The 26,163-nt window shown below is 60.4% G+C and overlaps 1 protein-coding gene across 1 annotated transcript in view; it reads left to right on the top strand.

The window, feature by feature from the left end:
- ACC (acetyl-CoA carboxylase) overlaps window positions 1-25,332 on the top strand; it is a 70,857-nt gene extending 45,525 nt beyond the window's left edge. The window contains 20 exon segments of the mRNA XM_037230945.1: window positions 8,076-8,192; window positions 8,880-9,002; window positions 11,613-11,831; window positions 12,245-12,481; window positions 12,996-13,199; window positions 13,584-13,739; window positions 14,851-14,994; window positions 15,493-15,636; window positions 16,112-16,237; window positions 16,979-17,099; window positions 17,605-17,813; window positions 18,388-18,531; window positions 18,934-19,054; window positions 19,543-19,736; window positions 20,569-20,704; window positions 21,039-21,216; window positions 21,641-21,842; window positions 22,511-22,747; window positions 23,045-23,191; window positions 23,646-25,332. Coding sequence (XP_037086840.1) covers window positions 8,076-8,192; window positions 8,880-9,002; window positions 11,613-11,831; window positions 12,245-12,481; window positions 12,996-13,199; window positions 13,584-13,739; window positions 14,851-14,994; window positions 15,493-15,636; window positions 16,112-16,237; window positions 16,979-17,099; window positions 17,605-17,813; window positions 18,388-18,531; window positions 18,934-19,054; window positions 19,543-19,736; window positions 20,569-20,704; window positions 21,039-21,216; window positions 21,641-21,842; window positions 22,511-22,747; window positions 23,045-23,191; window positions 23,646-23,843 — 3,357 coding nt within the window. The 3' untranslated portion in view covers window positions 23,844-25,332.
- The last annotated feature ends 831 nt before the right edge of the window (window positions 25,333-26,163 follow it).

The following is a 26,163-nucleotide window of genomic DNA, read 5'->3' as shown; positions in this document are numbered from 1 at the left end:
TGACTTAGCCATATTGGGGACGATGACTCCGGTAGTGTTGCCGGGTTTCGCCCAGAAGGAAGCCAAATCAAACCCTAGACCGCCAAGGGACCGCTCGCTGTGGCCCATGGGCCCTGGGCTGCATTCGGGGACATTTGTAAGGCTCGAGTCGTGTTTCTTTGCATTGGTATACGTTTTTAATGTTTTAGAAGGCCACGAGTGTGTGGAACGGAAAAAGTGACGAGGGTCACTTCGAGGAATGCATACCCCAAAAGTTACAGCGGCTACGCCCCTAGGTTGCTTAATCATTAGTGGGATTAAATTTGAGTACCTGACCAAAGCAAGCTCTGGAAAAGACTATTGAACACCAGGGGCGTTACAGGATTTCACATTTAATGGGTGAGGCACAACTCAAACGTAGTTACTAAAAGCTTCGTGCTTGTCATACACCAACATCACTTGTCCTTGATATTTTGTTTTTATGCGTACCTGGATTTTTTGGTGGCAGGATTAGCCACGCGCATGTTAATGTATCTCGTACAGTTTTTGGTAGGCGACGCATGCCTTTCGCGCGAGGCAGCTATGTGCGTACGCCCTTGTCCGACACCGCACGAACACGATAATGACGGCTAGCGAATGGCTGGTAGTTAACTTGTCACCCTTTTTCCTAACTTCACTGATGAAGTGCGGTCCACACCACGCACTACTTGGCCGAAAGGCGGTCCTTTTGGGCGCGAAACTGCGCCAGAATGAGGTGTCGAGAGAAGGTTTGACAGCTGTTGCCTGAGGATGGCGGGCTGGCATGACCTGGTCGATGGCAGGCGGGCGTGACCTGGTCGATGGCAGGCTGGCGTGACCTAGTCGATGGCAGGCGGGCGTGACCTGGTCGATGGCAGGCGGACGTGACCTGGTCGATGGCAGGCTGGCGTGACCTGGTCGATGGCAGGCTGGCGTGACCTGGTCGATGGCAGGCGGGCGTGACCTGGTCGATGGCAGGCTGGCGTGACCTGGTCGATGGCAGGCGGGCGTGACCTGGTCGATGGCAGGCGGGCGTAAGATAGCCGATGGCAGGCTGGCGTGAGCTGGTCGATGGCAGGCTGGCGTGAACTAGTCGATAGCAGGCTGGCGTGAGCTGGTCAATGCAGGCTGGCGTGAGCTGGTCCGGCCCATCTCGGCGTTAAACACGTGTTAACTGTCAAATGTGACGAAAGTCAACACACGTGCTGTAGGTCTGAAGTTCTTACATTTGCACTTCACGGTAATTGCATCTCGTTTTCGCCTTTATGTCGTCTTTTACGGCCTGCCCAGCAGCGACCGGCCCCCGCAGGTGTGGTGGTGGAGCACGCCTACAGCGCTACCTCTGTGCTGAAGGCCAAGTGCGCCAATCGGCTGTGTTCTACGGCCGACATTGCGGATTTGTGTATACTGGGAACCCTGCGTGGCGGACACTCCAGCCCGCCGGGGCTGGCGCGGATGAACTAGACAGGGCCTCCATCTCGCTGCGGCACGTTTCAATATTGTCTGACTACATGCGGTGCACTGATTGGAAATGCACATGTCGTGTGCTTCGTGTTGACCCCAAAAATACATGCAGTAATTTCTCCTTCGCCCACCACGGCCTTTGAACAATTCCCAATTTTTGTGGGGGAGGGACATTGGTATGGAAACGTTAGGCGACAATGAGAGAGAGAGAGAGAGAGAGAGAGAGAGAGAGAGAGAGAGAGAGAGAGAGAGAGAGAGAGAGAGAGAGAGAGAGAGAGAGAGAGAGAGAGAGAGAGGAGAGGGAGAGGGAGAGGGAGAGGGAGAGGGAGAGGGAGAGGGAGAGGGAGAGAGGGAGAGGGAGAGGGAGAGGGAGAGGGAGAGGGAGAGGGAGAGGGAGAGGGAGAGGGAGAGGGAGAGGGAGAGATTTGAAGACAGTTTACGGGACACTAACTTTCAAAACTGTAGCTCTGCGTTTCTTTGAGTGCGCATTTGTACCTGCGGACCCTAGCAGAAGTGGACAACAGCTTAAACCGTGTGTGAAGTTAAACGGTGTGTGATGGCGTGCAGAACCCTAGTAGAAGTGGACAACAACTTAATTTAAACGGTGTGTGATGGCGTGCAGTGCTGCTGCACCTCAAATTGTTACATTTCACGTATTCCGTCCTGCCCTTGGTGAATTTCCAGCGAGCCTTCGCTTATCAGATGTGTTATAACAGACAAACAAATGGGGCAGACCCTGGGACAGCTTGTTATTGCCGTTAGGCGGGCCATTCAACGGTGGTCCCACCCAGCGGCTGGACATGGCGCCGCTCCGGCTCGCTTGTCTGCCCTGCTGGGCGCTGCTGGCCGGCGCCACACTCTACCGCAAGGAGGCTCCGTCTCACGGTACGAGCTTGGAGCTGGCGCGAGCCGCCGCCGACAGCGTCTCGCAGTGCGCGCTCCACTGTCAGCTGGCGGGCGGCGGCAACGCCTGTGTCGGCTTCCACCACTCGGCGGCGGCGTGTCGACTGCTGTCCGGCCTGTACCCGGGCCTGGCCGACACGTACGTGCGCTACCCTCCGCCGGGCTACACGGCCTGCGGCCGCACCGCCTACCGCGTCTACCCGCCCATGTCACGTGACGAGGCGAAGGCGACGTGCGCGGCGGCCGGCGGCCGGATGGCTACACCGCTGACGGCCGAGGAGCGGGCCTGTGTGCAGCAGCTGGTGGACGAAGCCGGCGCCACGCCCGGCTTCAACCCTGACAACGTGGACTACGAGAACATCGCCTACCTGGGTGTACTGGTGCATGGTCCGGGGCCCGACTACTCCACCACCGACCTGAACAACCAACCGCTTACACTGCCGGCTGGGGTTTGGATGGCTGGCCAGCCCAACGACAACCAAGAGCTGGCGTACGTCACTCTGGTGGACCAGCAGTATACCGACTGGCACTCCTGGGGCATTCTCATGAACGTGTGTGAGATTCTGCTGTCCGGGTAGATACGACTACCGGAGTCGTCCGTCGTGGGCAACCCCAGCCACTTCAGTACAGGCCTCAACAGCCCGTATGTTGTTCATGTGACAGCGAGGACGCGGAATACCCTGGCGGCCGGCCGCCAGTTGAATGGACCGCGGTGACCGAACGCTTTCCTTGGGCGGACGATATTATACCACACGTGGGTGGAGAGTTGTAGCTATGCCTGCCCAGACGGGATCAAGCGTCGTTTGCCCTTACCGACGTGGCTGCTTCAGCTGCTGAAGTCCGCTCCCGGCGGTCGATCTTTCCGGACGTTCTCCTCGCTCAGCGGGGGTCAATCTCTCCGTACGTTCTCCCCGCTCAGCGGGGGTCAATCTCTCCGGACGTTCTCCTCGCTCAGCGGGGGGTCGATCTCTCTGGACGTTCTCCTCGCTCAGCGGGGGTCAATCTCTCCGTACGTTCTCCTCGCTCAGCGGGGGTCAATCTCTCTGGACGTTCTCCTCGTTCAGCGGGGGTCAATCTCTCCGGACGTTCTCCTCGCTCAGCGGGGTCAGTCTCTTCGGACGTTCTCCTCGCTCAGCGGGGTCAATCTCTCCGGACGTTCTCCTCGCTCAGCGGGGGTCATTCCCTCCGGATGTTCTCCTCGCTCAGCGGGGGTCAATCTCTCCGAGCGTTCTCCTCGCTCAGCGGGGGTCAATCTCTCCGGACGTTCTCCTCGCTCAGCGGGAGGTCGATCTCTCCGAACGTTCTCCTCGCTCAGCGGGAGGTCGATCTCTCCGGACGTTCTCCTCGCTCAGCGGGGGTTGATCTCTCCGGACGTTCTCCTCGCTAAGCAGGAGGTCGATCTCTCCGGATGCTCTCTTCGCTCAGGGGGCGGTCGATCTCTCCGGACGTTGTCCTCGCTCAGCTGGCCATCACGGTTCTTCTCGGCGATACCGTGTTTCCAAACGCACAGCTCTCGCGAGATCAGGCGCATGATCTTGATGTTTCAGGTGGTACCAATCCTCCATTGCACCGTCTTGTCCGAGCCAGTTACCTTCACTGGCGTACTTTACAGACAGGACTCTCTGGAAGCACCGAATACGCATCTCGTAACTAAGGTATGCCAGCTTGAATGTCACGGAACATGGTTGGTTCAGTGTCTATTTTGCTGAAGTGCCGTTGCTGCGATGCGCTTGTGTGCTGCGTTGTGCACATGGCTCAAATCTTACGACGCATTATCCGATCCAACGCGTGCGTGTGTCACTGCCAAGCGGCGGTGTCGTGTGCCGGAATGTAGACATACGTTCAGTCTTACGTTTGCCGGGATGTAAACATCGTTCAGTCTTGCGCTGGTCATACTGAAACTGTTTCTCCAACTCTCAATGTGATTTTCTTCTGCTCTAAGAATGCGCTGCCTTTAGACAACTGGATTAAACGACTTGGGTCTCACAAGAAATTGCGTTGGTGTAAGTATGTAAAAATAGCCCGCGCTTTCCTGTCCCATCTCGTATGTACTCTTTCCATATGAGTTTTCTCTCCAAACTATTACAAATTCTTGACCAAGGCTCATTACTGCATTTTGCCAGCATATCAACTCTGGGGCTCTGTGACCAGAGACGAAGTGCAAAAGTGGTGATTTTGTATCGTTTCGGGTTTTATTGGCGTCGAAAAGCTGCTGTTTAGATTCGACTTTACGTTAGTAGTAAAAGTAGCATAAGAAATGTGCTGTGATGGATCCAATTCGATTAGAAGTGCGAATTCCTCCGGGTAAGGTTGGCATTTTTGACTCCAAGAGTAGCTTACGCTATAACTATCTCTGACGTCCGCTGATAGCTGTTTTGTTTTGTGATACTGTGATATGTAATGAATGATTTTAAACCGCACTATAAAGTCGCATTCGCCTGCAAACACCCAGCGTTGCGAACTCCTCACGTTCATGAAGATGTTAACCGTGAGAGCCTGGTCTCATCAGCCGACCGCATCCCCTGGAGCTCACCTGTGCTCCGGGAGGGACACGAAGGCCGACCACATCCCCTGGACCTCACCTGTGCTCCCGGAGGGACACCCGATGGCCGTCCACATCCCCTGGAGCTTACCTGTGCTCCTAGAGGGACGCACGGAGGCCGACCACATCCCCTGGAGCTCACCTGTGCTCCGGGAGGGACACACGAAGGCTGGCCACATCCCCTGGAGCTCACCTGTGCTCCTGGAGGGACGCACGAAGGCTGACCACATCCTCTGGAGCTCACCTGTACTCCCGGAGGGACACACGAAGGCCGATCACATCCCCTGGAGCTCACCTGTGCTCCGGGAGGGACACACGAAGGCCGACCACATCCCCCGGAGCTCACCTGTGCTCCCGGAGGGACACACGAGGGCCGACCACATCCCGTGGGGCTCGCCTGTGCTCCCGGAAAGATAATAACCGGTGTGCGTTCTGAACGGCTGACAGTTCGTGACATCTTGTGGCAGTGTCGAGGCGAACGAGTGCAATCATTGGCGAACGGTATCACTTGCTCTGTTGGTGGCTCAATGCAAATGCCCCTTGTAGCGGCTATGCAAATACTTCCCACGAATAGACGATCCTAACCATTATCGAACAACAATCACATGTGCTCCAGATAAAATTGCATACTCATGATGGGACATGGGCGACCTCAAGAGGTCTGAGTATGCTATTTTTGAAATGTACCCGCAGTGTTGTGATCAGGGCTGGATATGTATGTCTGACAGTCCTGTGTTGGCTGCCCAGACACGTAAATTGATACCTAAACCGATCAGCTACCGATCAGATACCGATAAGCCATCGAGCTGTAGAGAACAGGCGATGCATTCTTTTGGTTTGATATTGCACCGAGAGATCACCACGTCGCCAGAACACCTCATGGTCCATTGGCAGACTTGTAAGCGATTGCTGGTTGTTACGCTGAAGATTGCAGATGTGTAACGTAATGAACAGATGAATTTCAAGCAAATGAGAGGCATTACACTCTTGTCAACACCACTTGCGATCATCTTTGCACTGAGCGAGCTTTGATACCAGTGATGATATGGACGGAGGGGAAATTTACCGCTCGTTTAATATTTGAGGTAGCATGAAGTCAATCGATATCGTAGAGTTGGTGTAAGCACCAAATTCAAGTGGGTTATGTAAAGGACCCAAAGCCTGCATTGTAAAAAGACGTTAAAATCCACCGGCCAAGACGCCGAATTATGTGGTCGTCGCAATATCCGTGCCTCTCCATTGGCGGAGTCCTGGATTGGCCCATTCGATAAGAGGCACCAAAGCCTGCACTTTTTTGCGGCACGGTAATGCGTATTTCCTAGAGACACCTAATCCGAGCGGGCTATTCAAAGGGTCCCGATGTCCTCAGTTTCAGAGGGTACCGAAATCCAGGCCACCACAAATTGTTTTCGAGAAAAAATCTGGAAGCTGATCGGGGGCTCCCTGCGGCATTAAAGGCCTCTGTGTCAGTCAGCTGACTGAGGTCACCAGTGCTGAGCAGTCGGCTCCCAAGCAGGAGTTAGCCCGAGTCTGAAATATCCATTAGAACGTCTATTGCGTCGTTCAGCACCCCTGAAACAGTGATGCCCCCTGCTCAGAGATCCGCAGTACGTAACGTGGGACGCTGTAGTGGCAATGGGTCTCAAATTGGCAGGAGCCATATTTGCTGAGCAGGAACAGGCACATAAGCTCAAATAGCAAAGAGCCTCTTACGTCGGTGGGGCCCTTTTGGCAAATAAAAGACATATGAGAAATGACGATGCAAGAGTTCACGTTCACAGCGAGCCATTAAAAGGCCCCATTAAAAGGTCAGGCAGAGTCCCTTATGGTGGGGGCTATCTCAGTGGGGGCTATCCGGGCCGTTTCAGTCAGGGGCTGATGAGGGCCCCTGCGTCAGTGTTGTGCCAGGTGTCCCGGTCAGAGGACCGGCCGCAGCAGGGAGGAGTCCGGCTCGGTGCATGATATATCCCCTGAAGGCCTCTGGATCGACCAGGGGGCTCGGTCCTCGTATCACCAGAATGGCAGCCGCTAGAGATCCGGGCTCGGACGGAAGGGACCTTTAGGTCTGGATCAGGAAATGCGGCCTGTGCATTTACGAAGTTGATTCATGGAACGGCATGAGCACTTAACAGGAGCATGAGCGATAGAGCCAGGTCGCTGCATCGTGCGTTGGCGGTGCTGTACGCGCCAGTCCGCTTGGCGCGGGTATCAGTAGGAAAATTACACAGTTGAAATCTGCGGCCCAGGACACATTCTGCGAGCATATGCCTTGATTTCATAAAGCGCCTAGAGGTATCAGTGTCCGATGCTTGGACGTTTTTGACCACCCCTTGACCGTCGTCAAGTATCAGCCGCGGACCCGACGCCAGGCGGCCCATGGATGCTGCAACACCGGTTTCGCTGACCAATGATCGCATCAGATTAACTCAGATGGCTAAATGCTACCCTTGGCGTAGCATGAAGTAAACTTCACGTGAAGATGCACGCGAGGTTTGTATATTATATTCTAAACAAATGCTGATTCTTCCGAGCTGAGGTAAGCTCGGTGAAATTGCCGGTAAATCTGCAAATCATGGCATGTCATATTCTTGATCCTGAAAGCCTTAGAGCTGAAAGCCTTGCGGGCTGGTCGTTTGAACACGAGCCAAAATAACCCGTGGTCTAACCTGGCTTCGCTCACGATTTTACCTCACATGACCCGGCTTTTATTAGCTGTTGGATCCGTAAGATAAGCTCTCCACTACTCGACATGGAGCGGGACCGGAGGACCGTCTGAGAATACAAGGCTATTTGTTTGTTGCGCGCGGGAGCCGGGCTTGCCAAAAATGTAACGGCATTTACGATCGTTGCTGCTGCGCTTCGAGCTGGGTGCGTGTCATTTCGCATTTGGGCATCTCTTGCTTGTCAAAAACATCAATCCGCTTTGTAGCAGATCTTTAACTTTACCGTGCGGCAATGATCATACCCATTTTTGCACACATGATGTGCATGATGTAATCGCATTTGTTATCAAATTTGTTGTTTGTGAGTTGTGTGAGCCAGCCACGCCTCTCTTGCAAAATGCCTCTTATGCGTGAGCTGCTACAACAGCATCGTCAGAAAGTCAATCAGTGAGGGTGCGGAGCTGGGCGGTGCGACCGGCCGGCTGACGCGGTCCTGTGGCTGGCAGGAGGAGCTGATCCCGGCCTGGAGGGACCGAGGGCACAGCCGCGACCTGGACGCCGACCACCTGGGCACCTCCATGACGCTGGGCGGCTCGCTGACAGAGCCAAGCGATTCCAGCGAGGTAAGTTACGAGTCTGGAGTCGCGGACGAGGTGGATCACGAGTCTGGAGTCGCAGGCGGGGTGGATCAGGAGTCTGGAGTCGCGGACGAGGTGGATCAGGAGTCTGGAATCGCGAGCGAGGTGAGTCACGAGTCTGGAGTCGCGGGCGAGGCAGATCACGAGTCTGGAGTCGCGAGCGAGGTGGGTCACGAGTCTGGAGTCGCGGGCGAGGTGGATCACGAGTCTGGAGTCGCGAGCGAGGTGGGTCATGAGTCTGGGGTCGCGAGCGAGATGGGTCACAAAGTCGCGAGCCAGGTGGGTTACGCGGGGCCGGACCCACCGGCGAGAAATGAGACCGAGCGGGCCGGAAATAAGACGTTTAGCGGGGAAGCCTGCCGGCGAGGCGAGGGGCGGGGAAGGGTGTGAACAGGGAAACACAGACTACAGGAACGATACGAGGTCAAGCAGCCTGGAAACTCACGGGAGTCTCTCCAAACGGATGAGGAGACACAAGCGCGTGTTTGCTGCACGCAAAACGGCCGAGGCTGTGGGTGGCCGCCGTTGCGCCGCCGCCCCTCGGTCAGACGCGCCGAGCGACGCCGCTCTCCGGCCAGCGGCGCCTTCCTGACCTCCCCGAGCCCGTGTCGGCGCGCGCGTGCCCGAGCCGGCGCCGAGTGCGCGCGCTGACACCGCGCCGCTTTCTCACAGACTGAGGACGACCCAAAGCTGATCCTCAACATCGCCATCCGCGTGACTGACGAGGTGGCCGACGAGGCGCTCAACGCCAAACTGTCGGCCTTCTGCGCCCAGCGCCGGCCGTTCCTGGTGCAGGTAGGTGGAGCAAGGGAGCCGTGGTTGAGATGCGTTTGTGTCATGCATCCGTGCATGCCTGAAGTAGAAATAACGTGTGATGTGTGTTCCTCTCCAGGCAGTGGCATATCACGGCGGACACGTTTATCAATGTTGATCGATGAATGTAAATGGTAGGTCGATGTCAACTTTTGATCATTTGTGGAGACCCTATAATCCGTGCATTAGGTGTACATAATTGCATTGCTGGTCATGATAACAATAGTGTTATGCATATACTCAGTTCGGGTTCTAGCACAGTGCCTGTGATGAACGTATTCCGAAACCAGTTATCAATTACTATTCCACGTCTTGATGATGTAAAATCCCGTTTCCTGTCATTTTTTAGAATAATCACGTGCTCTGGCATGAATGCCTTGAAGTTTGATGGATGGGCCTTCTTGAGATCATTTTTGACATGCCCAAGCGTGCCGTACTAATTCACTTCGCGACTCTTTTTTGTTGTTGAGACTTGTCCCGTTGTGCTGTAATAATTCTGAACAATTTTAGCAGTGCCAATGACCAGGTGGAAGACAAACACCGCCTGGTGGTACCCACTGCCATTGTGGCAGTGTTGTAGCCCTTAGCGTCACGGCGGAAGGCAGAACGCAGACGTGGGGGTGATGGGTGCTCCCTACCGCCGGGCCTGATAATGCTTTGACGATCAGAACCATCTGTTCTTTCGATCGGAAAACTTTATTGAGGCATCTGTTTTGTTAGGCCCAGCCCTGTAAAAGCTAACCGCATGAGAGCACGCTCCAATTTATGTAAGTCCTCTTGCGTTGGACAGCAAATGAGAAATTTGTCCAAAGGCCGTGATGCATTTTGTCCACTTGCCCTGGTTAGAAGCGACAGCCGGTGATGTCGGTCGGACCTAGGTCCTGTCCGTGTAGGAAGCGGTGCGGGCTCGACCCGATCGTCCAGTCCACCCCAGAGTGGGCGGCAGGCACTCAGTCCAGGTCGGCTATAGTTGCCGGGTAATTGGGCTGACGCAGAGTCATGGATCGTCGTCGGCCTGTTGCTGCCCAGCAATATCGCGTGTACCAAAGGCAGCTACACAAAGAGCCATGTTAGCGCGGCTCACTTATCGCTGCCTAGCAATGTAGCATGCCAGAGGGAGTTACGCAGTGAGCCGCGCTGGTGCAGCTCGTTAATCGTTGTAAAGGCCAAGGGGCAAGCTCGGCGTTTTTGGTAGGGCAGACGTTGCCCTGGTCATAGGGCAGGCTTGGTCATGGTAATTGGGCAGACTTGACCCTGGCGGTAGGGCAGACTCGGCCCTGGTCGTAGGACAGATTTGGCCCTGGTGATGGCCCAGGTGATAGGTCAGACTCGGAACTGGTGATGGCCCTGGTGATAGGGCAAACTCAGCCGATAGGGCAGACTCGGCCCTGGTGATGGCCCAGGTGATAGGTCAGACTCGGAACTGGTGATGGCCCTGGTGATAGGGCAAACTCAGCCGATAGGGCAGACTCGGCCCTGGTGATGGCCCAGGTGATAGGTCAGACTCGGAACTGGTGATGGCCCTGGTGATAGGGCAAACTCGGCCGATAGGGCAGACTCGGCCCTGGTGATGGCCCTGGTGATAGGTCAGACTCGGAACTGGTGATGGCCCTGGTGATAGGGCAAACTCGGCCGATAGGGCAGAATCGGCCCTGGTGATGGCCCAGGTGATAGGTCAGACTCGGAACTGGTGATGGCCCTGGTGATAGGGCACGCTCGGCTCTGGTCATAGGTCAGACCTGGCGCTGGTGGCAGGGCAGACACGGCGCTGGTGGTCTGCAGTGGCCCGCTGTTTTCGTCTGCGCCCTGGTCGCGGCTCCCCGCGGACCAAGACATGAGCCAGGAAGCCGCTATGCTTTGCTGTGCTACGCTGCTCACATTGCCTCGACCGCCCGGTGTTGTGATGGCAAGCTGTTGCGGCGTTTCGGTCACGCGCCGTCATTGGGCGTCCGTATGACGTCAACCGAGCATGATCGGCCCATCGCCTGTCAGCTTGTAATGGCCCGCCGCACGTGTTCCCTGGTGTGAGCGTGTTTTTGGCCCGCATATTCCCTGGTGAGCCGTTTGATCCACATGGGGTGCATTTCGTTTCGACTCCCCGTTGTATAGCAGAGAGGTGCTGTTTTGCGTTGCCGGCCTGGTGTATCGTGAGACCTCCCAGTGTCCTAACAGAGCCTGGTGCGCCGCGTGAGGTTCGTGGTGCTGTTCCGACAGAGTTCGGTGCGCCGCGTGACGTTCGTGGTGCTGTTCCGACAGAGTTCGGTGCGCCGCGTGACATTTGTGGTGCTGTTCCGACAGAGTTCGGTGCGCCGCGTGACGTTCGTGGTGCTGTTCCGACAGAGTTCGGTGCGCCGCGTGACGTTCGTGGTGCTGTTCCGACAGAACCTGGTGCGCCGCGTGACGTTCGCGGTGCTGTTCCGAGAGAGTCTGGTGCGCCGCGTGACGTTCGTGGTGCTGTTCCGACAGAGTCTGGCACGCCGCGTGACGTTCTTGGTGCTGTTCCGAGAGAGTCTGGTGCGCCGCGTGACGTTCGTGGTGATGTTCCGAGAGAGTCTGGTGCGCCGCGTGACGTTCGTGGTGCTGTTCCGACAGAGTCTGGTGCGCCGCGTGACGTTCGTGGTGCTGTTCCGACACGAGTTCCCGCGCTACTTCACGTACCGCTCTCGCGACGGCTTCGCCGAGGACCGTATCTACCGGCATCTGGAGCCGGCGCTGGCGTTCCAGCTGGAGATGAACCGCCTGCGCACCTACGACCTGGAGGCGCTGCCCACCTCCAACCACAAGATGCACCTCTACCTGGGCAAGGCCAAGGTGAGTCAGCGCGCTGCTGTACCGGCGGGGAGCTAGGCTGACACCGACGGCATCGATCGGCTTCCAAGGCTTCCCGTGAGGTGAGGCCAACTTCCCTGGCTGGACGTCGCCCTGAACAGGTCCGAGTCAGCGTGGCCGACGCAGGACCGGGCGGCTCGGGACCGGCTCATCGGAGGCTGGCATCGAGCCACGGCTCTGTGGTGGAGGCCCGGAAAGCCTCGCGTGCCGCGAGCTACTCGCTCCTTGTTCGAAGACGCGCTATTTTTGTTGTGGGATGTCGTGCCATGGTAGTGGATAGTATATCGCGTTGTGACTGGTCAGGGCATTCAGTTTGTTTCTCCGTGAACAGTTCCGATATCGGCTCACGCGCTCGTGGTGATGTCCCCCGCTAACCCGGCGTCGGTGTCCGACAGGTGGCGACTGGCCAGGAAGTGACTGACTTCCGATTCTTCATCCGCTCTATCATCCGGCACTCTGACCTCATCACCAAGGAGGCGAGCTTCGAGTTCCTGCAGAACGAGGGCGAGCGGCTGCTGCTCGAGTCGATGGACGAGCTGGAGGTGGCCTTCTCTCATCCCCTGGCTCACCGCACCGACTGCAACCACATCTTCATGAACTTCGTGCCCACCGTCACGCTGGATCCTGCTAAGGTGCGGCGCCGAACAGCGACCACTGCAACCACGGCGGTTACCACCATGATCACGGGTGGCGTCCACCCCTACCGCGGGCGGTGACCGCTGCGGCTGTAGGCGGTTACCACCATGATCACGGGTGGCGTCTGCCCCTACCGCGGGCGGTGACCGCTGCAGCCGCGGGCGGTGACCGCTGCTGCTGTAGGCGGTGACCACCACGATCGTGGGTGGTGTTCGCTGCTACCGCGGGCGGTGACCGCTGCGGCTGCGGACGATGACCACTGCCGGGGCTTGACAGCTAGATACGCTTTCTATGGGCTGGGAATGCTAAAGGTCGGTGTTTGACGCATTGACTGTTTGTTTACTACCTTGGCGGTGGCCGTAAAGTCAAATCGTCTTCCTTGTTGATTTGATGTTTGCTCTGTCTCCGGTGAGATCGCTCAAGTGAGGGCGACACGTTTGGCCGTGCCGCGACGTCACACCAATCTGGCGATCTCTGACGCCTCTCCGCCTCGTGGCTGGGTGCGGGCAGGTGGTGGAGAGCGTGCGGCCGATGGTGATGCGGTACGGACCGCGGCTCTGGAAGCTGCGCGTGCTGCAGGCCGAGGTGCGCATGACCATTCGCTCTTCGGCTCACTCGGCGACCACCTCCATCCGGCTGTGCCTGAGCAACGAGAACGGATACTACCTGGACATCGCGCTCTACAAGGAGGTCACCGACCCGTCCACCGGCCAGGTGAGTCCCGCCTCGGCGGCTCGCTCCGCAGGCCGGCGCCGCGTCCTGGTCCGCTGGTCACGGCGCGTGGGCTCGGCTGCGGGTGTGAGGTCGCTCCCCGGAGACTGCCAGAGACTGTCACGATGACGGGATGGCCGTGTCATGGCAATCAGAGTATGCAGCGCAGGGCGTTGCGAGTCCGGCGAATCTTTGTTTCCAGTAGCGCCACCCGGGCAATGCATCGACGGCCTGTTCCCCGTGATGGTGGCTGAAGCCGCGGATCCCGTGTTCCTGGTGTGTCTGACCCTCAGGTCTGCAGATGCTGGACCGCTGGCGGTGTTGTGCCGTGCTTCTGTCGATGAAGGCCTCAGGCGCCGTTGACGCAGTGCCTCTCGCCCCGGCCAGGTCAAGTTCCAGGCTTTGGGGGCTAAGCAGGGCCCACTTCACGGGCTTGCCGTGGACACGCCCTACCTGACCAAGGACTACCTGCAGCTGAAGCGGTTCCAGGCGCAGCACAGCGGCACCACCTACGTCTACGACTTCCCCGAGATGTTCCGCCAGGTGAGGAGGTGGTCTGGCTGGTGAAGGCCAGCTCGCCTCGGCCTCGCTTCGCCAAGACACATGGCTCGGAAACACGCGGCGGCGCTCTGGTCTGAATCGAGATCGATTCAGACCAGAGGCGTGGGGTCGCTCCCCGGAGACTGCCAGAGACTGCCACGATGACAGGATGGCCGTGTCATGGCAATCAGAGTATGCAGCGCAGGGCGTTGCGAGTCCGGCGAATCTTTGTTTCCAGTAGCGGAGGCGTTCGGATTTGGTACATCAGTGGCGACCCTGAGGCCCTCCCAATTGTAACTACGTGGCACGCTGCTCGAGTTTTCTGGCCTTTTTTAATGACGAAATGAACAAAAGGAACCTAGCAACGTGTGATTTTCACTCACGGAAAAGTTGTCTGTACAGTTACGCAGAATGAGCAGGTGGGGTTCATCCCATTGTATGATTAGTTCAGTTGTCTTACACATGTAAAAGTACTATTGTTGGTTACCCTTGTAGCTGTACGGATATCGATTGCTTTTGAATGAATCTTAGCACGATCTTACGTGTCATGCGTCGTGGGCCTTCATCCTGAGTAAACCCATTGTTGAAGCGTCCGTGTGTTGCCTTCCCTTCTGATCGCTGGGCAGTGCGGGTCGAGGCGGGCGCACGCTGCTGCGAGCGTACCGTAGTGGCCCACCGCTGTGCCAGCGCTCACCGGCTGCCATGCGGCACTCACCCGCTGCCCTCACCCGCTGCTGTGCCGGCGCTCACCCGCTGCTGTGCGGCACTCACCCGCTGCTCCCACCGGCTGCCGTGCCGGCGCTCACCCGTTGCTCTCACCCGCTGCTGTACCGGCACCCACCCGCCGCTCTGCCGGCGCTCACTCGCTGCTGTACTGGCGCTCACGCCGCTCTCACCCGCTGCTGTCCCGGCGCTCACCCGCCGCTGTGCCAGCGCTCACCCGCTGCTGTTCCGGCGCTCACCCGTTGCTGTGCCAGCGCTCACCCCCTGCTGTGCCGGCGCTCACCCGCTGCTGTGCCGGCGCTCACCCGCTGCTGTGCCCGGGCTCACCCGCTGCTGTGCCGGCGCTCACTCGCTGCTGTGCGGCGCTCACCCGCCGCCACTGCGCCGCCAGGCTATGGACAAACTGTGGGTGGAGCACCGGCGGCGCGACCCGACCGTGGTGCCACCCGAGGACTCGCTCCACCACATCGTCGAACTCGTGCTGGACGCCGACAACAACCTGGTCGAGGTCAAACGGCTGCCGGGGGAGAACAAGGTGAGCTGGCGACCATGTCCGCCCGGCCGGTGCCGGCCGTGAAGAGGCGGCGCCTGTCGGCTCCAGTCGGGTGTGAAGCTGATTGATAAGTTGGGGTTGCAGGTGCCGTGACTACATGGCTTGGTCATATAAAGTTGGGGATGCAGATGGCGTGACTACATGGTTTGTTCATATAACGTCCACCTTGCTCCGCTTTTGGCAGTCGCGGATTTTGGTTCCTGCGTCGTTCTTTCGATCGTTTGCGATGGCGTCTCTGGTGTGGCGTGCGGGTGTGAGCGGATGGTGCGCGGCCGCTGCTGGGTGTGGCGAGCGGGTGTAAGCGGGTGGTGCGCGGCCGCGGCTGGGTGTGGCGTGCGGGCGTGAGCGGGCGGTGCGCGGCCACGGCTGGGTGTGGCGAGCGGGTGTAAGCGGGTGGTGCGCGGCCGCGGCTGGGTGTGGCGTGCAGTTGTTAGCGGGTGGTGCGCGGCCGCGGCTGAACACCCGGCCGTCCGCTGCCAGATCGGCATGGTCGCCTGGAAGATGACGCTGATCACGCCCGAGTACCCGACCGGACGCGAGATCGTCGTCATCGCCAACGACCTGACGCAAGCCATCGGCAGCTTCGGACCCGAGGAGGACATCCTCTTCCTCAAGGCATCACAGGTGAGCCCGGCTGGCCGGCGGCGGCGAGCGGTAGAGGGAAAACGGGCCGGCGGGAGCGTGAGTCGTTTGCCAACCCGCTGGCAGAGCACAGAGGCCTGTCGTGTCACTGGCTGCGTCAGTCCTGATCGCGTGATTGAATGTTTGGTCACCGCCCCAGACAGAAAGGTCATCGAGATATCGCAGCCAAACACCATGCGTGCACATGATAAGTGTCAATCCTTATTTTATGATATGTTGTGTAGCCACTTGCTTGGACAGGAGGGCTATGAAGGCATCAGAAGCAGACATGACACGTTTTACACCGAGATTTGATTTTGAGATTTCGCTCGCGTGCTACAGTACTGACTCGTGCTGCAAAGTCACACGCTCATTGCTGTCTCCAGTCCGAATCGCCGCGGTCCGATCTGACGTGGCGTCATGACCTGACGTGACCTCACCCGACCTTGCTCGACCTGACCTGACCTGTTGTCGGCAGCTGTCCCGCCAGCTGCGTATTCCACGCATTTACCTATCAGCCAACAGCGGGGCGCGCATCGGCCTGGCGGAGGAGATCAAGCACCTGTTCCGCGTCGCCTGGGTCGACCCCGAGGACCCGGAGAAGGTCAGTGTTCCCCCAGAGTGACCGGAGAAAGTCAATGACCTCCCGATGAGCGGGGCGAGGTTGTGATCCCGGAGGTCACGGATAGGGTCAGGGACGCCCAGCAGAGCCCGGGGTAGGCTGTGACCTATGAGGAAGCGGACCGGGTGGGCCGTCTCCAGAGTGGGCCTCCTCTGACACGGCTGGGTTCCGTCCGCTGAGCGCGGTCTGACGTGTGCTCCGACGCGCGTTGGCGCTCGGCGGATAGGCGCGGCGCTCCAGTGGCGTGCGGCTCGCGCGTGGCGGGCTGTTTGCTCGAGCCAGACGCAAGCTCATTCGCACGTCATGCCGTGTTCATGTCACGGCTGACTTGCTTTCGGTGATTGTTACGCGCCTGCGCCGTCCAGCCCGAGCACCTGCCCTTCATCCGTACGCGTGTCGGGATTCTGTGACGGATGAGTCATGGTCGTTGTCAGCACCTGTGGGCCTCCGTAATGGCTATGTTCGACGCCCTGCTAATGAATGTTCCCGTGAGTTATCGTAGAGCATGAAGCAAAATAGCCCATGCTAAACGGGCAGTCTGTAACATCAGCTTTTTCCAAGGCTTGTCGTTGCTATGCCACTTTGATGTGGTTTTGTTGGCCATGTTGAGCGGCTAATTGAAGTGTGCCCTTGACGTGTTCGGTGGGACACTTCAACGACGGAAACCTTGGCACGGGCGCGGCACGCGGCGTGACGTCACGCTCACCACGCGGGCTCCGGCAGGGCTTCCGGTACATCTACCTCACGCCGGACGACTTCCAGAAGGTGTCGGCCTCCAACTCAGTGCAGGCCGTGCTGGTGGAGGATGAGGGCGAGCCGCGGTACAGGATCAGTCACATTATCGGTCAGTGGCCCGGAGAGGGGGCACTCCCAGGGAGTGGTACGCCGGGAGCCTTCTGTTGCGCTGCGACTTGTGATGTGTAGTATGGAGGCTTACTGTGAACGGCAGGGCTCGTAGTAATAGTGCAATGATTAAATGACTAAAGAAGCAGACGCATTGCGCCGATCTCACCGTGCCGGTGAACTTGTTCTGACAGTCGAGCACAGCCGAACACGATCGACCGGCCTCCCTTTGAGCATTGTTCCGGTGGATGGTTTCTGTGGTGTCTTAGTCACAGAACCTCTGGCAATGGATGACAGTCAGTGCAAGCGCAGGCACCCAGGCTCCGACCGCGGTACAGATGGACAGCGGTCCTGGACACGGCAGCCGGTGCCGACAGCGGCCCGCAGTGGCTCCGAGAGAGACCTCTCTGGCCTCTCTGGCCTCTCCCGTGGCCTCTCTCGCCGCCTCGGACCCGGCGCGCCCGCGTGCGGCGGCGCCCCTACCATCTGCCCCGCTCCGCTGCCAGGCGAGGGCGACGGTCTGGGCGTGGAGAACCTGCAGCACGCGGCCATGATCGCCGGCGAGACGTCGCAGGCCTACAACGAGGTGGTCACCATGTCAATGGTGACGTGTCGGGCCATCGGCATCGGCGCCTACCTGGTGCGGCTCGGGCAGCGCGTCGTCCAGGTGGACACGTCGCACATCATCCTTACTGGCTTCGGCGCCCTCAACAAGGTGGGCGCGGCGCGCCTAGGTGGCACCCGGGGAGGTGCGGGGAGGCGGCGTGAAGCGGGGCGCCGACCGCCGCTCGTGATATGTGAGGGGAGGGGTGTTGGGCTCGGGCGGTGTGAAACGGTACCGTTGGTGGGAAGGTTTGGTCAGCAAACAAGGTATTAGCGAGTGCCGAGTGTGGAGGGAAAGTTAGGGTGGACAGGAGAACAGAAAAGGTGACGAAGTGCACAAATGTTTGCCACAGTTTCGTTCCACCGACCGCGTCTGACCATGGCACGTTTAATGGTGTCAATGTTTGATGAAACGATAGCCGGTTACGGTGTTTCTTAAGACAGATTCGAAGCTATGCTTTTTTCTGCGTTTGTCTGGGCTGTTTTCCGATGTAATGATATTGTGCGTAATGAGCTTTGCGATAGCTCGACCTATCTCGATGAAGGCACGCCCTTTACGGTGCCCCAAGTGTGACCGCTGGTCGGCGGCTGTCTCCACTGGGCTCGCCCTCGCCTGCCGCGTCGCCGCCGCACCCGCCGTCCGGGCCGGCCGTGAGTGACTCGGGCCGACTCGGTCTGCTCCTCAGCTGCTGGGCAGCGAGGTGTACTCCTCCAACAACCAGCTGGGCGGCGTGCAGATCATGTACAAGAACGGCGTGTCGCATGACGTCTGCGGCCAGGACTTCGACGGCATCTGTTGCCTGCTCCGCTGGCTGTCCTACGTGCCGCGGGTACGGCGTCCGGCCGCTCGGGCCGGCGGTGTGCCGGCTTCGACCGGGCCTGACCGGGTCGCGCGGTCCGGCTGGTCGGGAGCGTGCGGGGGGCGGGGGTACAGGTCATCAGACGTGTGCTCGGTTCTAGGACCTGCTGCGGCGACTGTCCGTCAGCTCGTGACGTCACGTTTCGTCGGACGAGAGTTCGATTACATGGAGTGTGTCGGTTGGACAGAGTTGATTCGTTGGCACTGCGACTGGCGGCTGTTTCCTTTGCTCAGATTATCAGCGGCATCGTCAGATGTCTCCCGATGGTTTGAGATGCACGCGCTGCTGGTGCGTGCGTCCGTGCACATGCCCGGTAAAAGTCTTCCTCCCGTGTGGCCGCGCGGTAACGATTCGTGCATCCGCGTTGCGCAGCACAAGGGCGCCGGCCTGCCGATCCTGCCCAGCGTAGACCCCGTGGATCGGCCGGTGACGTTCCAGCCGACCAAGGCGCCGTACGACCCGCGCCTCCTGCTCACCGGCCGGCCCAACCCAGGTCAGCCGGCCGCCGCCGTCGGTCGCAGAGTGCAGCACAGCCGGCCGCGGCGCCGCCAGCGTCGGCCCGTGACCTGAGCGACCGACCCAGCCCGGACCTAGACAGGGATGCCGTCAGCGGTCTGTTCTCAGCGTTCACAGAACACTTCGACAGGTGTCCCCGCGTGCGATGTTTGTGTGACCGCCGGCTTCGTCGAAGGTCCGGTAGATGTTTCTCACGTGTTTGCTCGGTGTTGTGCACTCCCTCTCACTCCACCCCACCGGTTTTGTTCCTCTCAGAAGCTGAAGGCTTTCGATTACCTCGTGCCTGTGCATCATGCCATGCTGCACCCGCTACAAATATTGTTCCACGGGAAGTCATTGTCTGAGCGGGTTCCCCTCCCCCTCCCCCGACTCAGCGTTTTACGTTCAGCTTAAATCCCCCCCCCCCCCCGCACCTACCCCGGCCCCGCCGCGCGCTCGCCGTCGTCACCGCCGTCTGTCCGGCAGCGAACCCCGGCGAGTGGGAGACAGGCTTCCTGGACGCCGGCTCGTTCTCGGAGGTGATGCGCGGCTGGGCAGAGACGGTGGTGTGCGGCCGCGGCCGGCTCGGCGGCCTGCCTGTCGGCGTCATCGCGGTCGAGACGCGAACCGTCGAGCTCACGCTGCCGGCTGATCCGGCCAACCTTGACTCTGAGGCCAAGGTGAGGCCGGAGGGCGGCGGGCGGCCGGCTCCAGAGGCCGGGGAGCAAGGTGAGGCCGGAGGGCGGCGGGCGGTCGGCATTGGAGGCCGGAGGGCGGCGAGCGGCCGGCTCCAGAGGCCGGGGAGCAAGGTGAGGCCGGAGGGTGGCGGGCGGGCGGCTCCGGAGGCCGGAGGGTGGCGGGCGTTCGGCTCCGGAGGCCGGGGAGCAAGGTGAGGCCGGAGGGGGGCGGGCGGTCGGCTCCGGAGGCCGGAGGGCGGCGGGCGGCCGGCTCCGGAGGCCGGGGAGCAGGGTGAGGCCGGAGGGCGGCGGGCGGCCGGCTCCAGAGGGTGGGAGCAAAGCGAGGGCGGAGGGTGGCGGGCGGCCGGCTCCGGAGGCCGGGGAGCGAGTGATGGCCGTGTGCAGCTGCGGCCGGCCACGACAGCTGCTAGGCTCTGGAGTCAGCGGCGTTGATGACTAAGGTGGCGGTGAGGACAGGTTAGCGGACGGGGCGTGTTAAGAGGTCGGTGGAGGGGCCGAGCGTGCGAGGTTGGGCCTGGAGCCGGCGTAGTTTACTGTACCGAGGCCAGGGTGAGCAGCTCGGGTCGGGAAGACCGTCTGGGTGGTTTCCTTTGGCAGGTAGGCAACGGCTGTTTGGAATCCCGTTTTCGGGGGCGATAGGGTCTTGACTTCGTCACGGATTTATCGTCACCGGTGTTGATAATACCATCGGATCAGCGATGGCTGCGACCACAGTCCGCGCTGTGTGCAACATTACTCGCCGTATACCGCTGGTGCCGGGCTGCTTATTCGTGTCAACGGCGACACCGATCTGACGCGAGTGTGCTGGCCGCAGAAAATCGCTCAGGCCGGCCAGGTGTGGTTCCCGGACTCGGCCTACAAGACGGCCCAGGGCATCGAGCTGTTCAGCCGGGAGGAGCTGCCGCTCATCATCTTCGCCAACTGGCGCGGCTTCTCCGGTGGCATGAAGGGTGAGGAGGGGCGGAGCTGGTGCCCGGGCCAGACGCGAGGCGGGAGGACTGACACTCCTGCCACCGTCGGAACAGCGCGTTCGTGTCCTGTACCGCATAGTTGACTGTTCTCGGTAACAGGCGCCCGGCTCTCTCCGTTCATGGGCTGCTCTCCCGAACAGCCAACACTTCCCATGCCTGTCCACCAGCGCCGTCGCACGCGTCCGCCACTCGCGCGCACATACACGACATGAGCCTCGTCTCGCCGCCACCTTCTCCGCGACTCCGCGCCGCCATCGCCTCGAGCGCCGGTCTTCGTCGCCACGGCTGACGGACGTCGGCCGCTCCGCCACAGACATGTACGACCAGGTGCTCAAGTTCGGCGCCATGATCGTGGACGCGCTGCGCGCCTACCGCCAGCCAATCATCGTGTACATCCCACCGTACGGCGAGCTGCGCGGAGGCGCCTGGGTCGTCATCGACGCCGCCATCAACCCACGCTACATGGAGATGATGGCCGACCCGGAGAGCAGGTCAGGGCAGGGCAGGGGTGCGGGACGGACGCGGCCGGCGCGACGGCGCGGACCACCGGCACCCGGTCGGCGCCGGTGCGTGAGCGAGCACGTGTGAAAGACTCAGCAGCTTCAGGTGAACAGACTTCTTCGGCAGCTCTGGGCCGCCTGCTCCTGAGGACTGGCGGGAGCTCTGGGGTGTGCGCCAGCTGTCTGCTCTCGCTGATCCCAGCGCTGTTTGGTTTCCAGATGGAGCTGCAGTGTGTTCTGTGGGTGCTCGGTATGGGCAAGTGTGTGCGTGTGCCTTTTCGGTCCGAAAAATGCCCGCGACCCACCGCTCCTCCGATGCATGGCCGGCGTACGTGTTGTTGCTTCGGGAGAGGTCAGTGCCTGCCCTTCCGCAGAGTCGGTTCGGGCAGCGTCCGTGACCCCTCCCATGCCGCAGGGGCGGCGTGCTGGAGCCGGAAGGCACCGTGGAGATCAAGTTCAAGGCCAAGGACCTGATCAAGTCGATGCGCCGGTTGGACGAGGAGCTGCGCGCCCTACTAGCCGAGCTAAACCAGCCGGAAATATCGGCAGAGCGGCGGCTGGAGCTGGAGCGCCGGCTGGCGGCGCGTGAACAACACCTGCTGCCGGTCTACCACCAGGTGGGGCCGCTCGGGGACGAGCCGGTAACCTGACGCTGGGTGGCTCACTCTGAGGTACCGCCCGGTATGGCGACGTCAGTTACTGCGGGGTACCTCGCCACCCGGGTGGATGACTTCAAGGGCTTCCGCGGAAATAACCGCCACGTGACGTAGCTGAAATAATGCTCCATTGATTGCCACGGCTAAAGTGACCCGAGGTTCTGGTCGGAAGCCCACGTTCAGGTGCCGTGAAGGTATCTCGCATTAGCCCGCTGACCTTGTAGTTATTGAGCTTTAAGAGCGCGTTAACAAGTTGTCGCGGCACGAAAGCTCGCCTGTTAGCCGTTTGTTCACTGGTATATGCTGTGAACGATGCCGAGCATCAGGTGTCCAGCTGACACACCGTCAGTCCACCGTTTATTCGTCACCAGTGGCGTTCAGACACTTACAGGGGCTGATTGTCCCACCAGTTGGGATTATCCCACCAGGCTGTTGTCTGATACCAGCACATCATGTCCGTGACGCTACAGCGACCAACTTCACCCCCGTTCTGATCTTCGTTGGCGAGTGTTTCAAGGTGGCAGCTCATTTTGCTGCCGTGACCTTTCTCCGTACGATGCCGTCAGGAAATGATCCATTTCGCCGACCTGACCTGTTCCGATCTGACCCCTTCCGTGCGTGCCCATCAGGTGGCGATCCAGTTCGCTGACCTGCACGACACGCCGGTGCGGATGCTGGAGAAGGGCGTGATCCAGGAGCTGGTGCCGTGGGGCGAGTCGCGCCGCCTGCTCTACTGGCGCCTGCAGCGGCGCCTGCTCAGCCTGCAGGCGTGCCGCCTGGTGGAGCGCGTGCAGCCCACCGCCCGCCACCAGCACGTGCTCACCAAGCTGCAGCGGTGGTTTGTCGAAGACAAGGGAACCATGCAGGTGCGGCGTCGCACGCCAGCGAGGCCGAGCCGGGCCGGTGTGAGAGCGGGCCACGAGGGGAGAGGGGGGGGGGGGGGGGGCGTTCCCAGCAGGGATGCCGATAGGTGACGTGTTCGGAGATAGGTGCATTGATGATGGGAATCGCGCGATTTGAAGCCGTGTCTGCCGGCGGACTCCTCTCCGCGGCTCGAAACTCGTGTGTCTTGTTTCAACTGCGAACGGCTGTGGGGCATGCCGCTGGTGGCCGGCGCGCCGCTGCCGCGCTCGACTGACTCGGCCGACCCGCCGCCGCTCCAGAGCTACCAGTGGGACGACGACCAGGTGGTGACCGCCTGGCTGGCAGCCCAGATGGATCCCGACAACACCTCGCACTCGGTGGTGCTCGACAACATCCGCTGTCTGGAGCGCGAGGCGGCCATGGCGCGCGTGCGGCACACCATCCAGGTGAGGGCGGCTGACAGCTGGCGCGCCGCCTGCGCGGTGAGCGGCGGAGCGCTCGACGCGCGCGACTGGACGGCGCCGGCGGCCAGCGTCGGCCTCATCGCATCGCAGGCAAGGTCGCTGCGAGCGGTGGCCAGACGCGGCCCTTGGAGCTTGGATTGGCCGGGCCGGGATGAGATCAGTTCATGACGGTGCGCCGGCGAAGTTTATGCGCCTCGATGTTTGTGTGACAGTTAACAGTCGCAGTGTGTGATAGATGGCGCCAATCTGATGCGAGGACGTCGGCCGCTTCCTGTCGAGCGCTCTGTCGTCGCCCTGTGTCCGGCAGAGCGGTCGTCTCGGGAGGCCTCTGGGGTGAGGTGTGCTGGTCACGGCGGCAGTGGGCCAGCATTGGGGCTCGCTGGGGCCGCGCGCGTGGGCCGAGCCGTACCTGACACCGGGCGCGGTCCGTCCTCAGGCGCATCCGGACATCTCTTCCGAGACGGTGATGCACCTGCTCCACCACCTGTCCAAGGCGCAGCGGAGCGAGGTGGCCAAGGCGCTGGCCAGCCTGGAGGCGTCGGCGCCCGTCTCCGCGGCCAGCTCCAGCGCGGGCCTGACCCCGCAACGGAGCGGCGACGAGCCCGACAACGACACCGGCACCGGCTCCGATTGACCACTGCCGGTGTCGTGCGCAACCGCCAGTTGTGTTTGGTACCACTAGATGGCACGGGGAGCGGAGACCTGCCTGGCGGCGGGCGGGGTAGAGATGGCTAGGTGCGGACGTAATCCATCACGTGGGGCCATGTGGACCGCCGGCACAACCCATGAGCGCCAGGTGTTTGTCGCGTTCGTCTTATGATGGCCTGATTATGTGGTTTATGCTATCTGGTATGTTCATTAAATGGATTGTTTGTTTTAAATCGTGCCGTAGCATCTCTACTGGTTTGGGGGCAGTTGTCGCCAACTGTAAGTCGGACCAATACCAGTTACCACCAAAGCTATGCAATGTCTTAGGTCAGAGTGTTTTCTATAGACCAATAGGTGTGTCTGAAAGCATCACTCAGCGCTGTACTCTGTTCCACTAGCCGTGTCGGGGTGTCGTACTCAGTGTAGTCTGGACTGGCCAGTCGCGTTGAACGCTGCTCTGCCAGTCGACAGCCGGTAGTCCAATGAAATCTGTTGTCTTTGATTTATGGGTGGGTGGCGCGTCGCGTTCGGATGCTCTACCTCAGTTCCGGCTCATGCCCGTGCTGGCGGGCGGGGCACCTCCCAAACGGACTCTCACCGTGCGCGCGCTGGCGGGAGAGCGGCGCTGGCGGGGCGGGGGAGCTTGTCGAAAGCTCCGCCCGCCCGGCCGCGTCATGGCGGCTCGTTTGGCGCGGCCGGCGGATGCCCGGACAGAGCAGGGGGATCAGCAGGCACAGGAGGCAAAGGGACTCACTGGTGGGAGGCACCACTCCTGGCCACGGTGAGCGCTCCACTGTAGGGGGGGGGGGAATCCATGGAGCACAGCTGCCCTCACCTGTCACCGCTACCTTCACCTGTCACCGCTGCCCTCACCTGTCACCGCTACCTTCACCTGTCACCGCTGCCCTCACCTGTCACCGCCGCCCTCACCTGTCACCACTGCCCTCACTTGTCACTGTTACCCTGGCCTGTCACCGCCGCTCGTCCGTGCACCCAGCTGAGCCTCACCTGTCGGGCGGCCGAGCCTCCTGCCGTGATAGACGGCCGCGGCGGCTCCCTACAGAGCGGGAAGCCGTCTCGGGACTGGATCCGACCTCGTGGCCCCTTGTTCAGACGGTGCTCCTGTCAGGATGCCCGGGAGGGGTGACGGGTGGGTCCGGTCGCGATCCGGAGCCCGTTGTGACCCGGAGCCCGGCGTGACCCGGTTATGACCCGGTCATGAGCCGGAGTCCGCCACGGGCGTCAGCCGGTTGGGACCATGCCGATCGGCGCTCGGTCCCACGCTACTCGACGGATATGGCAGCACCAGGGCAAGGCTATGGCAGGGGGGGGGGGACTGCCGTCGCGGAGTACCATATTTTTGTAGTCGTGAACTGCTGGATTCGTGGTGTGGGTCATGTCGAGGTGCACAATATGCGTGGACGTGCTACGCTTGGCTTGGGACGATGGGCCAATAAATGGTGTATGCGGTGTGCCTACCGCGTGTTTACTCCGGATCTCGGCTTTTGATTGGCGCTTCGCTTCTGAAGAATAATGTGACAGGAGACTTGATGAGTCTCTTCAGCATGGTTAGGACACCGAGTCAAATGCTGTGTAATATGCGTGCAATGTCGTGCACGCTCTGGCTATACCCGCTCCACGTCTCCCAGCCATGCACGCGCTGGCTATGCTCACCTCACGTCTCCCGCACTGGCTATGCTCACCCCACGTCTCCCAGGCGTGCACGCACTGGCCATGCCCACCCCACGTCTCCCAGCCATGCGCGCGCCGGCTATACCCACCCCATGTCTCCCAGCCATGCACGCACCGGCTATACCCACCCCACGTCTCCCAGCCATGCACTCACTGGCGATACCTGACGCACGTCTCCCAGTCATGCACGCACTGCCTATGCTCGCCCCACGTCTCCCAGCCATGCACGCACTGGCTATACCTATCCCACGTCTCCCAGTCATGCACGCACTGCCCATGCCCACCCCACGTCTCGCAGTCATGCACGCTCTGGCCATGCCCACCCCACGTCTCCCAGTCATGCACGCACTGGCTATACCTATCCCACGTCTCCCAGTCATGCACGCACTGGCCATGCCCACCCCACGTCTCCCAGTCATGCACGCACTGGCCATGCCCACCCCACGTCTCCCAGTCATGCACGCACTGGCTATACCCACCCCACATCTCAGCCATGCACGCACCGGCTATACCCACCCCACGTCTCCCAGAACCTAGCGTGTGTCTTGATAGGTAAGCGGAGAGCGGTCTAGGGAAGCAGTTGTCATCTTCACGGGGTTATGTCAGTGAACAGA

This window comes from Pollicipes pollicipes, unplaced genomic scaffold (assembly GCF_011947565.3).
Source record: "Pollicipes pollicipes isolate AB1234 unplaced genomic scaffold, Ppol_2.1 Scaffold_6686;HRSCAF=7923_pilon_pilon_pilon, whole genome shotgun sequence".
In the NCBI taxonomy this organism is placed as follows: domain Eukaryota; kingdom Metazoa; phylum Arthropoda; class Thecostraca; order Pollicipedomorpha; family Pollicipedidae; genus Pollicipes; species Pollicipes pollicipes.
The sequence above is the reverse complement of the archived record's forward strand: the minus strand, read 5'-3'. Positions and strand labels throughout refer to the sequence as shown.